The sequence below is a fragment of the Olea europaea genome, unplaced genomic scaffold (genome assembly GCF_002742605.1).
Source record: "Olea europaea var. sylvestris unplaced genomic scaffold, O_europaea_v1 scaffold2154, whole genome shotgun sequence".
NCBI lineage: Eukaryota > Viridiplantae > Streptophyta > Magnoliopsida > Lamiales > Oleaceae > Olea > Olea europaea.
The window spans coordinates 58,825-74,084 of record NW_019239523.1 but is presented as its reverse complement, the minus strand read 5'-3'; the positions used below and the strand labels follow the sequence as shown (position 1 = coordinate 74,084).

General features: G+C 33.3%; 1 protein-coding gene across 2 annotated transcripts; it reads left to right on the top strand.

Annotated features, from left to right (window-relative positions):
• Positions 1-4,160: 4,160 nt before the first annotated feature.
• On the top strand, positions 4,161-10,751 carry LOC111380494 (transmembrane protein 33 homolog). Of its 2 annotated transcripts, none has more exons than XM_023004075.1 (9): positions 4,161-4,477; positions 5,674-5,767; positions 5,915-6,015; positions 7,352-7,477; positions 7,579-7,699; positions 7,805-7,889; positions 9,165-9,278; positions 9,431-9,470; positions 10,212-10,751. In XM_023004075.1, the coding sequence occupies exons 1-9, from the start codon at positions 4,301-4,303 to the stop codon at positions 10,362-10,364; spliced, it is 1,011 nt and encodes a 336-aa protein (XP_022859843.1). In that variant the 5' UTR covers positions 4,161-4,300; the 3' UTR covers positions 10,365-10,751. The 2 variants fall into 2 exon arrangements, with proteins under 2 accessions (XP_022859843.1, XP_022859842.1); XM_023004074.1 differs by having other exon boundaries at positions 4,164-4,477; positions 5,674-5,791.
• The last annotated feature ends 4,509 nt before the right edge of the window (positions 10,752-15,260 follow it).

Sequence of the window (15,260 nt, the reverse complement as noted above, 5' to 3'; positions counted from 1 at the left end):
AAGGTCTGTAGATCGTCCGTGGATCCTGATACTTGTGCATTATCTGTCAACCAATAAACCATGCTTGAGCTTGCCTGTGATCGTTTCGAAGAATTCCCACTTCGCAAGTATGTTCCCGTAAATACTTGTGAATTACGAAGCACTCATTCGTGTCCATCTTAGTTGCTCTCAAGCGCCAATTGAAACTGTCTTCGACGCAAGCAACTGTCAACAATGACTTGTTTGATTTCTTTACCTTGAACTCAAAGTTATATTTTAATGACAGCCGGTGCACAGCTTCCTACAAATCTTTCTTGGTTTCAAACAGTTGCTCGACCTGCAAGTCCTCATCATCGGGAGCCACACGGGAAGAATTCGAGGACGGTTCACTTGTTCCAACCTGTGAGCTCCCACCACGCTCGTGTCTCTGTCAGGATAAAACAATCAAATTCTCATTTGTAAAGTCGTTTATGTTCTCATTGTCTTCAACTGTTGACGGAATTCTGCGCGTAACAGTGACATCACGATCAGAAGCAACTGATCACGATCAGAAGCAACTGTCTCAGGAATACCCACATCATTCGCAGGAACTATCTCCACTGTCTCCCAAAAACCTCGATCATTGTTATCCGCCCTATCCGAATCTTCACGTTCACCTTCGATAACATCCTTCGTAATTAAAGTCACACCAAGAACAGTCGGAGTCCGATGCATTTTATTTAATTCTAATAGATAATTCAATTCAGCATCATTAGTAATGAATACCGGTGGCATCGGAATGGATGAATCCCCATAACCGTTGAATAGATATCTCAATTGCATATCGTATTGAGATTGATCGACATTCAACTTATTTTGCAAATCGTGGTACATTTCTAAATATGGTGTACTCTCTGTTACGGGAATTGCAATATAACCACGTATGTCACTCGTCCATCTCCATTCCCATCGATTATTTTCATTCAATTCGAAATCACCGAAATAACACACGGGGATTATCATATCTGCATGAGGAAATGGTTTTAATCAACTTCAAATATTAATTATAAGAAAGAAAAAGGCAAAAAATCAGCTGCAGCCAAGGCTGTTTAACAGCCTAACAGCCGGCTGTTAAACATCCAACTGCCGGCTGTTTCAGACTGTTTCCGACTGTTTGTTAAGCTAAACCAGTTTGGCGTAGGAGAATACCGTTCTAAAAACGAAATTAAGCATGCGTAATTTAAACGTAAGTTATACATCCGTTTAATTTTTTTTTTTTTTGATAGGTTCTGTTAAAAAAAATCTATGTCGACATAAAATTTTTCTATTTAAACGTATACTAATTTACTTAAAACGAAATTAAACATGATTAAATGTACTTACTGATTTGAAGTAATTGATGTGAAAAATTTTTTCAGCTTCAACGTTCCAAAGTTCTTCTAGATTTTGATGTTCAAGCAGATGAAAAGATGAGAGTTTTTTCTGTGTTGGAATCTCGTTTTGAAGTTTTTCTAAGTGGGAAAATGTTCGGTTTTCAATTATTAAGTAAAAGGATAGTATAGTCCTTTCAACAATATATGGTTTTGTAATTGTACAAAACATTTAAGGGTATCTTTGTCTTTTACCACACAAGAGGCCAATGTCATAATATTCATTATTTTGGAAGTCAAATTGAAATTTTGCTCCTTTGACCGGGTCAAAATTAAAAGTACCCCGAAAATGCGTTTGGTAAATGGTGGGGTGAAATGGGGCAATTCTTTTTGTCTTGGGTTATCTGACTTTTGTTTGTCAATCATGCTATGGGTAGATTGTAGTGTCCAACGAGGTGTCCAAAATGGACACCCGGTACCTTGGCACTGGCCGAGGAGCCTGTCACGAGGGGACCCACCGACGCCTCGACCAATACCTAGGTGCTGGGTGTCCATTTTGAACACCCCATTAGACACCTCAGTGTACCACAAGCATTATTCTTTATTTTTTTTTCTTGCCAGCTCTTCTGGAATTTTTTTGTGAAGCGAAATCTGTACACCTAGCCGAATTGTAATATTATACATGATTACAAATTTGGGAATGATTATATGTTCATATAGTATCTCAAATATGCTTACAGAATTATATATGCTTACAGAAATGCATGTGTATATAAACAATTCATTGTAGCCAAATTAATTTTGGTACACGTGATAAATAATTATGTTTAAAAATGATTACCTTTTACTAATTTATTTTAATGTTTGGAGAATCGTGCTGATAACATGTTGTAAAAAGAGAGAAGAAAATAAAAGACAATAGACTTTTATGTATTATAATTAGAAAACCAATGTCCCATATTTATAGAGAATGATTAGTGATATAATGATAATAATTATTAAAATTTCAAGGGTACAATTATCATTCATTAATAAACTTGTCATTTACAACAATTGACTCATTATTCATGCTTCTTACTTTTCCAATTGATTTTTTGTTATGGGTTCATTTTTCAAGAGACAAAATGAGGAGGAATTTTTTTTTTTAAACATGTATTTTCACCGTTTTCTTAGGTTTTTTTGAATTTTTTTTTTCTCTTTTTCTGCATGTAAACTCAAAGATACGCATTTTGAATTGTTTATATTTTCTAAGATCTACATTTGTTTTTTTATAATAAATATATTAAAACCCATTTATGCAATTTTACTTAAAGTTATTTAAGTAAATAAAAAAATTACTTAAGATTGTGGTGTAACTAACAAAATTCGTGGTGGTCATATAATTACTCGTATAATTATCCAAAATCAAATAATTAGTGTAGGGCCAAATTGGCCATTTTACACATACTAATTATTTTCTCACTTAAGCAGTTGAGCTAAAATTTATTTCAGCGGTTTCTTTGCTATAAAATTATAGTAACAATTTAGCAACAGTCAAATACTGAGTTCGGATTAAAATTGATCAGAGAAAGTACTTAATCAAATTCTTTTACAGTTTCAAATGGGCAGCAAATTCAAAAATGACTTGTCCATTGCATTTATGGATTTACTGAGTTCAGATTAAAATTGATCAGAGAAAGTACTTAATCCAATTCTTTTACAATTTCAAATGGGCAGCAAATTCCAAAATGACCTGTCCATCACACTTATGGATCTACTATGCACACTCACGATATCATCTTACCAAGGTTAAAGACAAACTGCTTATATCAGTTGGTAAAGTAACAATTAGAGTGTCAACCACTTATTCTACGATCATGTACAATTAATTTCTCAATCAATGTACAAAATAGTATTTTTTGTATTAATCACCATATTTTATATTCCAAATGTCCATCGAAAACACTTTATGTACTTGTTCAGAATATAATTCAACTCAGTTTTATGGAAATAATAAAAATCTATTACTTATTCAATAACATTCGAAATGTCTATCTTATTATAGTAAAATTTTGATACTTTTAGGCACATAGCTCAACATGTACAACTGTATACGAAACAATGTATGATGTTTTCTAAGCTTTTTCCATTAGGACTAGGATATGTTTTGGATGGGAAATTGTCTAATCATTGGGGCTTATCATTTGTAGGTGAATAGTAGTGTGAGTGTCCCACTATAGTTGGGGTTGACTCTCAAGCATTTGAACGGTTGAGTCTCATAGGATTCTATTGATAAAAGTTATATCTTACTTCAATATATTAATCACGAACTCAAGTTATCGACCTTGGGATCAAGATTGTTCTTGGAGACATTTGTAAAGAGGTCATGCATGGGCCACCTCGATAAGCTCTTCCTCAATATTATTATACCTAGGGTACACGTTGATCTTTGTGCTCAAAGTGAGATCAACTTAAGCCTTATCAATACTGATTAACCATATTAGGAGGATAATTTGGTAAATCTGCAAGGAAAATGAAAAACTTGGGTGTTTGTACACCACTTAATGGATGATCTATTTTAATATATAGCACATCAACATAAAAATGATGTAGATATAGTAATAACGGTTTTGCTCTTTGTAATTATAACTTATAATTACTTAAAAGTACTTCCAAACATGCTCGCGTTTGAATCTAATGAAATTCAAGTTGAAACATCTAGGCAGTTTTATTTTTATGTTTTTAGTAATGTTAATAAAGATTTTATCATTTGTTGTCTGCTGTCCAAATAAATTACTGATAAGTAATTACTATTTGCCTGAAGTCTGGAACGAAGCGACGAGCCGGCAGATATTTACTGTACCTATAAAATTACAAAGTGAAATAATAAAGAAAATTATAGTAAACGACGACTATATTCACAATATTTCTCATAAAATTGAAGAGTAAAGATCGTAAATCTTGGACTCGTAACCTAAAGCAGTTTGAAAGAAATGGGAGAAGAAGGAGAAGATCCACAGAAGTTGAAGAGAATGGCGGCGGCGGCGTACGACTACGACACCGACCCACGATGGGCGGATTATTGGTCCAACGTTCTCGTTCCACCCAACATGGCATCCCGCTCCGATGTTATTAATCACTATAAGCGCAAGTTCTACCAGCGTTACATTGTAAGATAATTATGCCTTTTTTTTCTTTCTTTTTTTTTGATAGAGTATATGTCGTGAACCCAATTTGGGTTTTTGATTAATTTTTAGTTGGTTTGAGTTATTATTGGAATTTTTTGTGTTAAATTGAATTTTATGAGGTTGTAATTGGTTGTGTTTTCTCTGCTATAAATCATGATGATTTAAGTGAAGAAATATTTGTTCTTTTTTTTTTTTTTTTTTTTTTTTTTTTTTTTTTTTGGTTTTTTGGGTGTTTGCTTGTGTAGTTAATATTAAAACTTGTGATGATTTGTAGCTATTTTTTTCTGGGTTTTGAATTGATACAGTTGTCTTCAGTAAATAAATGCAAACAATTTGATAAAACCTGATGTTAAAATTCAGAATATGGTTGAATCTGATGTGCATTTGGAAGGTGCTTTTCAAGTTTTCTTCTTTTGCAGTGTGTGTTTTATTGTCCTTTTCAATTCAGAATCTGCGTTGCTGGTTGTAATTTTTTTTAGCTATTTAAGACTATCCTTTACTAATGGGTGGTCATTTTTTTCTCATGATCCTATACATTTCTTTTTGCTTCTGGTTCCTTATTTTGGTTTTTTGAATGTTATTATGGTTCATTTAGGGTTTGTTTGAGCTCTATTTTGTTTTTGGAAAAATAGGTTTTTTAATAGTGATTTTTTTGGAGAATGTGTGATTAAAAAATAGGGAAAAAATTGCGTGTAAAATTATTTTATTGGAAAAATGTATGATTGAAAATGAGTTTGAAAAAAAAAATGAATTTTTATAGAATGGGGTTCAAACAGGGGCTCAATAACCTCAGGGGGTCAAAATCAAAATGCTCAAGATGTGGCTGAGTTAGGTTTTGTGTCAGTTTGTAATTTTGTCTTCTCTGGTTATTATTTAAGTTCTTAGTTTTGATGACAGTTTCTGTACTGATTAAAGCCATTTCTATCTATCTATTTATATCTGTAATCATGACTATTGAGACGCTTATTTGTAGATTTGTGGATGGATTGTAATGAGAAAGATTCGCCATAGAAATTAACTTTTGTGGGTCTTTGGCTTTCTATATATTTTTTATATATGGGCTTATTCCCTTTCCTTTCACGAGTTCATACATTCATTAAAAGAATTTTTTTTCACACATGTTTCTCCCGTAGGCTCCTCCTTGAGAGATCATTAATTTGCTGTATTTTACTATGCAGGATCCCAATCTGGTTGTTGAGTCAATGACTACTGGCAGTACATCTCAGCAAGCAAGACCATCAACAACATCTTCGTCAACTTCTGCAACAAATAGTAATTCTCATACACAGAATTCAGGTGTAATTTCAGCTTCTCTGATAAATAATGCTTCTCAAGTTGGCAAATTTAACTATTGGTTCATCATGTTTTGCACTCTATATATGCTTGCTGCCTGAACTCCACTTAAAATTCATTTTGTAGGTTCTGCCAGTAGAACTACGGGCACGTCCGGAACTCCAGCTCCAAATTCAACATCGTTGCGTTGGGATAAACAAACTATTCAATTTTCTGTCAATGCTTGGGTATGTTAAGTTCACATATATACACAAATACTACATTAGGCAGATGTGAGAACAGAAACTTTTATGACCTAGGGTGAATAACATCGGGAACTTTGGCTTCTTCAGTGTTCCAAAATATCAAGTGCACACTATTTTCAATATCAAGGGAAAATACAACAATGATACCAAAAAATGGATTGTTATCAAGTGCTTTTAGACTTCAGTTAACATTTCATGCATATGTTTTATGACATCTTGTCAAAAATTTTACGAAATCTGCAGGTCCTATTAAATGTATTTATATTTACCATATTATTTACTATGCTGATTGTAACGAAAGCTTGGGTTGTGATCAGTTGCTTTTGTAATGTAACTGCCTTTTCAAATTAACTTCTTTTGACCTCCACCGTAAGTACTTACTATTGGTATCTAATTCTAACATCATAACATCACCTATGGTGGAGTCCTACAGGAAGGGGGTTTTGGAAATGCTATCTTTGTCAATATAACTTTTGAAACATAAGAAATTATTAAGTTCTTTAAAAATATAACTTACTCCCCGGTAATTTTCAACTAATTCATTAAGGCTCTTAAGTTTTCTGTCCTCTTACTTTTCTTTTTATCACACATTATTTTATTCTTTGATATTATTACCATGAATGTTGAAGGCTCTCTCTCCCCCCACCCCTCTGCCCCCATTTTTCTCACTACTTATATACCAAATATTATAGGTTGAAATGATTCTGTCTACTTTTCTTAAATATACTTCAACAAGAAAAATGTGGTCCAAGTTTCTCACTGAATCACCATATTAGATAATTGTCACTTGTGGGACTCAGGCTACTGTTAGTATGTCTTCCATTATTCTCGTCAGACTTTTTATGGCTAAAATTTATTTTCCTGTGTTGGGATGTCTATTAAATTTTATTCATTTTTCAGTTACTAACAGATTTCTGATTTTTGCTCACCATTTCTCATTTAATCTTGTTACCTTTGATGAGTCTTAAGCATTCTCATTGCTTTTAGGATAAACCTGTTAATTACTCTATTTGTTCCTATTTCCTAACTGAATTGTAATTGGGAGATCAAGAGTCATAGAATCAAGGTTATCTAACTGTTTGCTTTTTAGGACCGAGATTGGTATGCCCCTTAGTTTGAATGTGGAATTAATCATGAGAGTACATCTGCATCTCTGGTTGACTTTGAAACCTTGTGATTGCTAATGAGATTCAAATGCTAACATTTTTAATCTCTCTTTCTTTTTGGTCGATGTTATTTCACTAAGCTGTTGTATTATGCACCTTATTAGTTTAGGTTATTGTTATAAGACGGTACATGTATATGTTTTCCCTTGCAGGTCTTTGTGGTGGCAGTTCTTGCTATCTTTCCTCTTGTTCCTAAGAATCTGTCAAACCGTGCATTTCGGCTTTCCTTCATGGGGACTGCATGTTCTTCTCTCTATTCATTATATTCATTATATGGGGTAATTTGTAGTTAGTCTTTTTCCCCCATTATCTTTTCCTGTGCATGATATATGTTCTATTCACTGCTTCATTGATTCTATTAACTAGTCATTGCTTGCAGAAACCTAGAGCATGGAACTTGCAGGCTCTGCAAGTTTGGTTTCAATCAGTGGCAGTTACCAAAGATTTTATCTACTCCATTTACTGCCTCACCTTTGTTACTTCAAATCTGTGCCTCAAATGTCAGTATTATTCCAATTCTGCACTAGTTTTCTCATCTTATTTACCTAAGCTATACCAGCTCTGCCTCTCCATGCACATAATTAGCTGATGTTCAATGTTGGCAGTTGCTATGATTCCAATTTTGTGTTTGTCCGTTCAGCATGTTGCAAAGTTCCTTAGGCGTAACTTTAGCAGATCCACCTTGTACAGGTAAAGAAAGTTTGCATGTATGTGTATTCTAATTGAAGATTGGATTGGAATGGTAGAGTGCTTCAAATTTCTTCATTTTACGATTGTCTGGTGCCATTTCATTATGACACGAATCTTGTGTGAAGGCAGAAATTAACCATTGTATTATATATTTCTTTGATCCGTATGTAATATAGTTCCCGGTCTCTTAATATGCAATTCCATTCCTTTCAGGTTGTTCTGACATGTTGTTAAGGGAACTATAAATATGCATTTGTATTAATTTTAGGTGCTTGGTTTTTATTTATTTATTTATTTTTTGGTTGTGTTGGGCAACGAGGCTGTATATCAGTATCGGATCTGGGGTTTGTTACTTCTCTGTTAGACTATTGCATGGTAAATTTCTAATATACAAAGAGTCAAGAAAATACTGAGGAATTTTTTTGATAGCTTTCTTAATGTGAGGATATTAAGTGAAGAAATAGCTGTTTGTCATTTGTTAATATGTGATGTGTAAAAGAAAGTCATGTTGGGTGGACTTTTGAAAGAAATTTGAATAAGAGCCTAATTCAGGACAGTTTTGTGAACTCAAGTCTCCAACTGTCAAATCTGCATGCCAGTACATTCTTTTAATGTTAGAAAAAGACAGCATGAATCTACTTCCATGTTGCATGGTCGCTTCAACTAAGCTAGCGTGACCATGTTCAACACATGTAGGACTCATGTTGGATATCGACACTCCTCCGACACTCCACCACGATCATTTTTCTTTCTTTATTAGAAATATTATATAAATTTAACTCAAAGTTATTATTAAATAACAAATATGTACTCATATTTAAAGCTAAAAGATTTCGACAAAAAAATTTAATAACAAGTATAAAACTAGATTTATACTATATAATGAAGAATCTTAAAGATTTTAATTAGCGTGTCGGTAACGTATCGTGCTAGTGCTCTTTGAAAGATCATTTATCGGACACACTTATCTATGCCAGAGCATTATGGGTCTACATTCAACTAAGTGATGAAGTGTCTGATCCATACAATGTATGCTGCTATGAACATTTACATGTGACATGATGGATTGGTGGTCTTTACTTGAAAAAGACACAGAAATTTTCATGAAAAAAACATACAATTTTATTTTATATCATAGTTTTAGTTGTATTCATTCCTTTGTATAGGACAAGTAGAGAGGTTGACAGTGACTAAATTGATCTAGATACTTTATTTTTTGCCATGTAAGTTTTCTTTCATGTCTGCGACTTAATTGCTAATTCTGTCATTCTGCAGGAAATACCTGGACGAGGCCTGTGTTTGGGTTGATTCAAACACAACAACACTTGGCATTCTGTCTTCACAAGCTGAGATTGGACTTGGATTTCTTCTGATTCTCTCTCTTTTCTCGTCAGTATCTTTGCTTCCCTGTACTTTTTTTCTGGGTTTGATGATTTTTGTTTTGGAACTTCTGATTCTTGTTAAAAAAAAAAAAATTAAAAAGAAAAATGCGTACCTATATTGTTAAGGTTATCTCCTCAATTTATTTCTTAACCATACAGGTGGCAGCGCAACATTGTACAAGCATTTATGTATTGGCAGGTGTGTATCGCTTCTCCTTTTATACTTGAATACGGAATTTTTAATTTTACATTGCTTCATTTCTTTAGTTGTCTAGAAATTTATGTTCACGCTTGTTAACTGAAATGACCAACTGCAGAATTCAAGAAAAAAATTTCCCCTATTTTCTGCTTCTTGGGGAGACATTCTGATTCTTCTATGATGATGCCAGTTATGCCATTGCTGGCTAGATAACTAGGTCTAACATGTACCTGGTCCTCTGGTGAAGCAGTTCTGATGATCTTATAACTTATAAGAACATCTGACTCTGTTCTCTCTATATAATGTTGGTCTATAATGGCCCTCTCATTTTGTCTAATAGGGAACTTCACAACATCCAAATGTTCTTCTTTGAAAATGTAAAACTCGGTAGCATGTAAGATAAAGATTTTTGCTTATAAGTAAACAAGTTTTAGATTTTTTATTATTTATTATTTTTTACTGCACTGGGCTGGAAGTAATTACTAGTAAGGTAAGACTTATTTTCTAAATAAGCAACTCTTGTTACATGGAAAGTAAGAAAATAGTCATGCCTCAAAAGTAACTTTTACTTGTGAACTTAGCCCTCCATGTCGTTCATGTGCACTTGGTGCCTGTAAGACTGGTCTAGATATTTTTGTTATTAAATTTTGATGGTTCTCGAGAAAAAATTTGCTTTTGTAGATTGTTAAAGACTTAAAGTTAGTATTCTTATGGTATGTAAACATTTTTTCCCTCTGGCAGCTTTTAAAGCTTATGTACCAGGCCCCTGCAACTGCCGGTTACCATCAAAGTGCATGGGCCAGGATCGGGAGGACATTAAATCCACTAATCTATCGCTATGCGCCTTTCCTGAACACTCCAGTTAGTGCTGTTCAGAAATGGTGGTTTAGGTAAGAAGCATGGAGAGAGAAGGAAGTTGATGACAACATATGCATGTCTTTCCCCTTGAGACATGTAAATCTTGATTATTCAGAACTGTTTATACGATTAATCAGTCAATCCCATGGGAACTCATCGTTCAGAGGGCGATGTTGAGGTCATTGAAGTTTTCTATTTCTTAACTTTACCTGAGTGGTAGTGTCCTTCCACTTAGTTTTTAGAGTTTTGGTTTGTGTTTTGATACTATTGATTTGAAACAGTAGTGTGGCATAAATAAAGCAGACCTATTTTTACAGAAACAGATAATGAATTAGACAGGCTTTGTTGTGTATTATTTAATTTGTCATGATATTTTCATGGTACTTTAGACATGACTTCAATTGTATTATATGGTGTTAAGCTCGATTGGCTTAATTTTCATTAACAAATGTGGTAATGCGTCATATTCTTAGCAATAGTTGAAGTGATCACAAATTCTTTATTTTTGCAAATTTTGGGTTACCTTTTCTGCCTTGCTATAGTGATAACGGTCGATTCTCTCTTTTTAAACCTTTTTAAAAGGTGTTTTTTTCAAAGTCACTGGGTTGTCGTCTTCTTTAAAATTTCCACCATCAAAGCTATAAGGAGTTCCAACAATTTTAAGTAAAAAATAAAAGGGCAAATTAAGTTAATGGCCACATAAATTGAGTAGTCACACTAATGTTTACTGGAATTAATATTTTATGGTACTGGTAAGCGTCAACATTCATCGTGTCGCTTAAGCGTTTACACTTCACAAAATGGGGTTAGGAATGGCAACTTGTCCTGCTCCACTGGGGCTCAGCCCTGAATGGGACGGAAAAAACCATCCCGATGGGTTGGCGGGGTGTAACTCCTTGGCGGGAGCGGGGGCGGGGATGGGGATGCCTTGATGCGTGAAGAGAAAAAATAAAAAATAAATGGGACGGCAAACGGGGGCAAGTCGTCGCTCCAAATCCGCCCCCTTGTCATCACTAAATGTTATTTATTATGTCAAATCAGCAAAGTTGGGAGTTAGGAATTTAGATAAAGTAAGCTTGCATGTGAAAATAATGCGGCTTTAGTTTTAATCAAAATTTTGCACTTAAATCATATGGTAAAATCATTTTTTAACAATGAATTTTGCTGATTTAAAATAAAAAATAGTGCCATTTGATGACATGTTGATACTTAACGATGCTATGTAGAATTTGAAGTTAGAAATTAGTGTGATTATTACAGCAAGAAAAATAATTTCTAGTCATCGAAGTAATCACTCAAGTCTCAAGATTCCATTGACCATAATTAACACAACAATAAACATAGCAAGTCAAGTTACCTGACTTTGTGGGCCGCTGAGGGGCTTTGATAGGATTATCGACTTAATTGACATCATCTCTTTTTCAGTTTTTTGTTCATATTAGATTACAGAAAATTCAAATCAAACTTAATAATAAAGGCTGCATGTTCGTAAAAAATCTGCAAACGTACGGAATCGTTGACAAGTAATAGAAATTAATGAGTTTCGAGTTTATCGTTCCAATGAAGAATAATGTCTAATATTTAATTCATAAACTTTTATCAAATTCGAAGTCATGTATCATAAAAAAAGAGGGTTTGTATGTTTTCTATATTAATCGTAAACTAAGAAAGCAAGTAAAGCATTTATCAATATGTGAATGTTTGTATTGAAATTGTGAATCCTCCTATTGCCATCTATTTCAATTCTTAATTCATAATCTAGAAAATTCATGCATTCAAAACAATTGATAATCCACTTTTATTTAATATTATTTTTTAAGATATATTAAATTTATGTTCAATACGACCTGATCCTATTCTTAATCCGAATTCATATGAAAAACATTAAGTGATTAACAGGATTTATAACACGTGATTGCACATGGCATAAATATTATTCCTAATACATATTGTCCGTTTGTTGATTTTGTCATGTGCTAGATTTATTGTGAGTATTCTTATATTACAATGAGTAACTTACTATTTAATTGATGATCAAACAATCAAATAATTCAATGAGAATGCAAAACCAATGAAGAAAAATCAAGAATATTAAACTAATTGTCTTCAATTAAAATAAACAAATAATAGGGTTCATCATTCATCCAATACAATGAAAAACTTAGCCTAACATTCTTTTGATTAGAGTATACTAGAATAATTGGAAAAATATTACTTGAAAATATGAAAGATTGAAAAAGTAGGAGAAATCTACATTCTTGGCTCAAATCTTAAAGTCGGGCTATGAATCTTCAAAATCCTTGTATGATTAGCCTTGAATTGATGCATAGACTGGATTTTCACCTCCAAAATATGTAGAATATGATGAAATTTAAGTCGAATGGAGGTTCCCCACCTTCAGGTCGAGTTTTGATATTTAAAGGATATAAAAAAGATTGCATTGAATTGTTACCAAAACAACAATAAGGAAAATCAATTTTTTTTTTTCATTTTGTACTGTGGCGTGCACCTGGCTGGTTTGTGACGCCTCAATCACCCCATTTTTGGTTGGAGCGTGCGCCTCCCCTAATTTTGACAGTCAAACAATTTTTAGTATTTTTGTTATAACTGGATTTTCACCTCCAAAATATGTAGAATATGATGAAATTTAAGTCGAATGGAGGTTCCCCACCTTCAGGTCGAGTTTTGATATTTAAAGGATATAAAAAAGATTGCATTGAATTGTTACCAAAACAACAATAAGGAAAATCAATTTTTTTTTTTCATTTTGTACTGTGGCGTGCACCTGGCTGGTTTGTGACGCCTCAATCACCCCATTTTTGGTTGGAGCGTGCGCCTCCCCTAATTTTGACAGTCAAACAATTTTTAGTATTTTTGTCATAACTTTCTCTTCTGTTATCTGATTGAGGTGATTCAAAGTGCGTTGGAAAGCTAATTCCAAGGGATACAATTCTTTTAGAGATATCATTTTTCCAATTCGAAAGTTTGCTATGCCAAAATTGGGTCTCAATAGAGTTTAGAAATCTCAAGCATAACTTTTCCGGCTAAAAGTTGATGTGTGATAATGCTTTGACTATATTTCATCCCTTCGACTTATTTTTTCATCCAATTGACTTCTAGCACTCTCTAATCCTATCGTGAGGTTCGGAATAACATTTGAATATTTAAACTTTAGTCCCCGAATTTTAGATTTGCTTCATTTTAGCTATTTTCCATTTTTTCTACCAATTCTTCGTCGAAACATGAGTTTTTTTTTTAATAAAAGCAATAAATAATAAATTAGGCACTAATTCGTCAAAAGAATAACAAATATAGAGCCCGTTTGAGCCATATTATTTATAGAATGAGAATGAAAAATAGAGCCTTTATGAACTCCACACAAGAGATAGAAATTCAAAAATGGTGGCTTGAAGTGATGGATAACGATTATATTTTTTTATTTTAATGAGGTAAAAATAGGACTCAAACAGAGCCATAATCATTTTTAGGGCCCTAAATAAGTGTAAAACTACACTTATCATTGTGGTACTAGTATGACACTACGACATAATATTGACAATTAAACTTATATGATATTAATACTTTAATAATATTCGATTCTTTCACTATATGATTCTTCTTGCATTTCTCCCGTTGTCTTGTGAAATACATAAGTTGGTTGTGGGAGAACTAGGGACGAACAGATAAGATAAAAATTTAAGGATCATGCTACACTACCAGGCCTGCAAAGGCCTGATAATGCAGCTCTCTCACATTAGGGATGGGGGTGGAGGCAGGAGTGGATTTTTTTAACATGGGAGACCCACCTGAGGTGAGAGAAATGAGAGGGGAGGACCTCTACCAGGCCTTTAACTTTACAGGCTTGGTAGAGGAGCATTATCCAAAATTTAAAGTTTCAATAATGTAGGTTTGACTAGATATTAAAAGTAAAAGTTACGACTTTCTCATCAATAAATATGTATATTATTTTCTGTTTTATTTATAATAAAGTTCAATTCTAATATGACTACTACTACGCAAACATAATTTTTTGAAAATTTCTGTTTACAATACAATTCTTAAGACTAGAACCAAAGGGTTTCTATGATATTTACTCTTAGGGTCCGTTTGATAGCATTCGAGGAATTCGTTATTTACTTTGATTGTTTGATACGAAAGTAAAAGTAAAATTCGAATTTCAAAGTACAAATACTTAAAGATGTATTTTTGGCCAATTAAGTGAAAATCAAATTCCTATAATTTTGATGATTTTTTTTTTTTTCCAACTTACACGGGACTAGTTTGTCCTTTTCGCCCCTGACCTTAATTCCTAATATTAGACCTCGACTATCTGAATAAGTTTATTTGTTTTTCACAAGTACGATGTTTGAAATTTATTTAATTGAATATCGTGCCAGGTGGGTTTAAGCACGTGTTGCCTTGCCCTACAAATCTACCAACGACGTCGGACAGGGCAGGTCTCCTCGAAAACGACGTCGCTAAAGGTCCCACAAGATCTCCCAAAACGCGCACAACGTACACTACTACATATATCAGACAATACATACAACAGGAGAAGAACGGTCATACAAGACTTTTTTCTCTCTATATTGAATATTATCTTACACCTTCTAATTTTTAGGGTTTGGCTCCTTATTTCAACGCCAACACCAATTTTTTAATAAAAAAAAACCCTAAATAGGTGCGTCCGCTTTTCTCTTTCATCCAATTTTTTATTTTTATTTATTTATTTATTTTTTCTTTCTGTATATACATGCATATAGTTACCTATGTAACAATCTTTGCATGCATGTTGGTGTATTAGAATTTAGATCGAAATCATTGAATAAGCCCTAGGATTGTTTGATCATTGTCTTTGGAGTTATTGTATTGTTAATGAAGCCTCTATATCTGATGTGGGCTTTGTTTCGACGTAAAGAAAGTTCTGTTCTC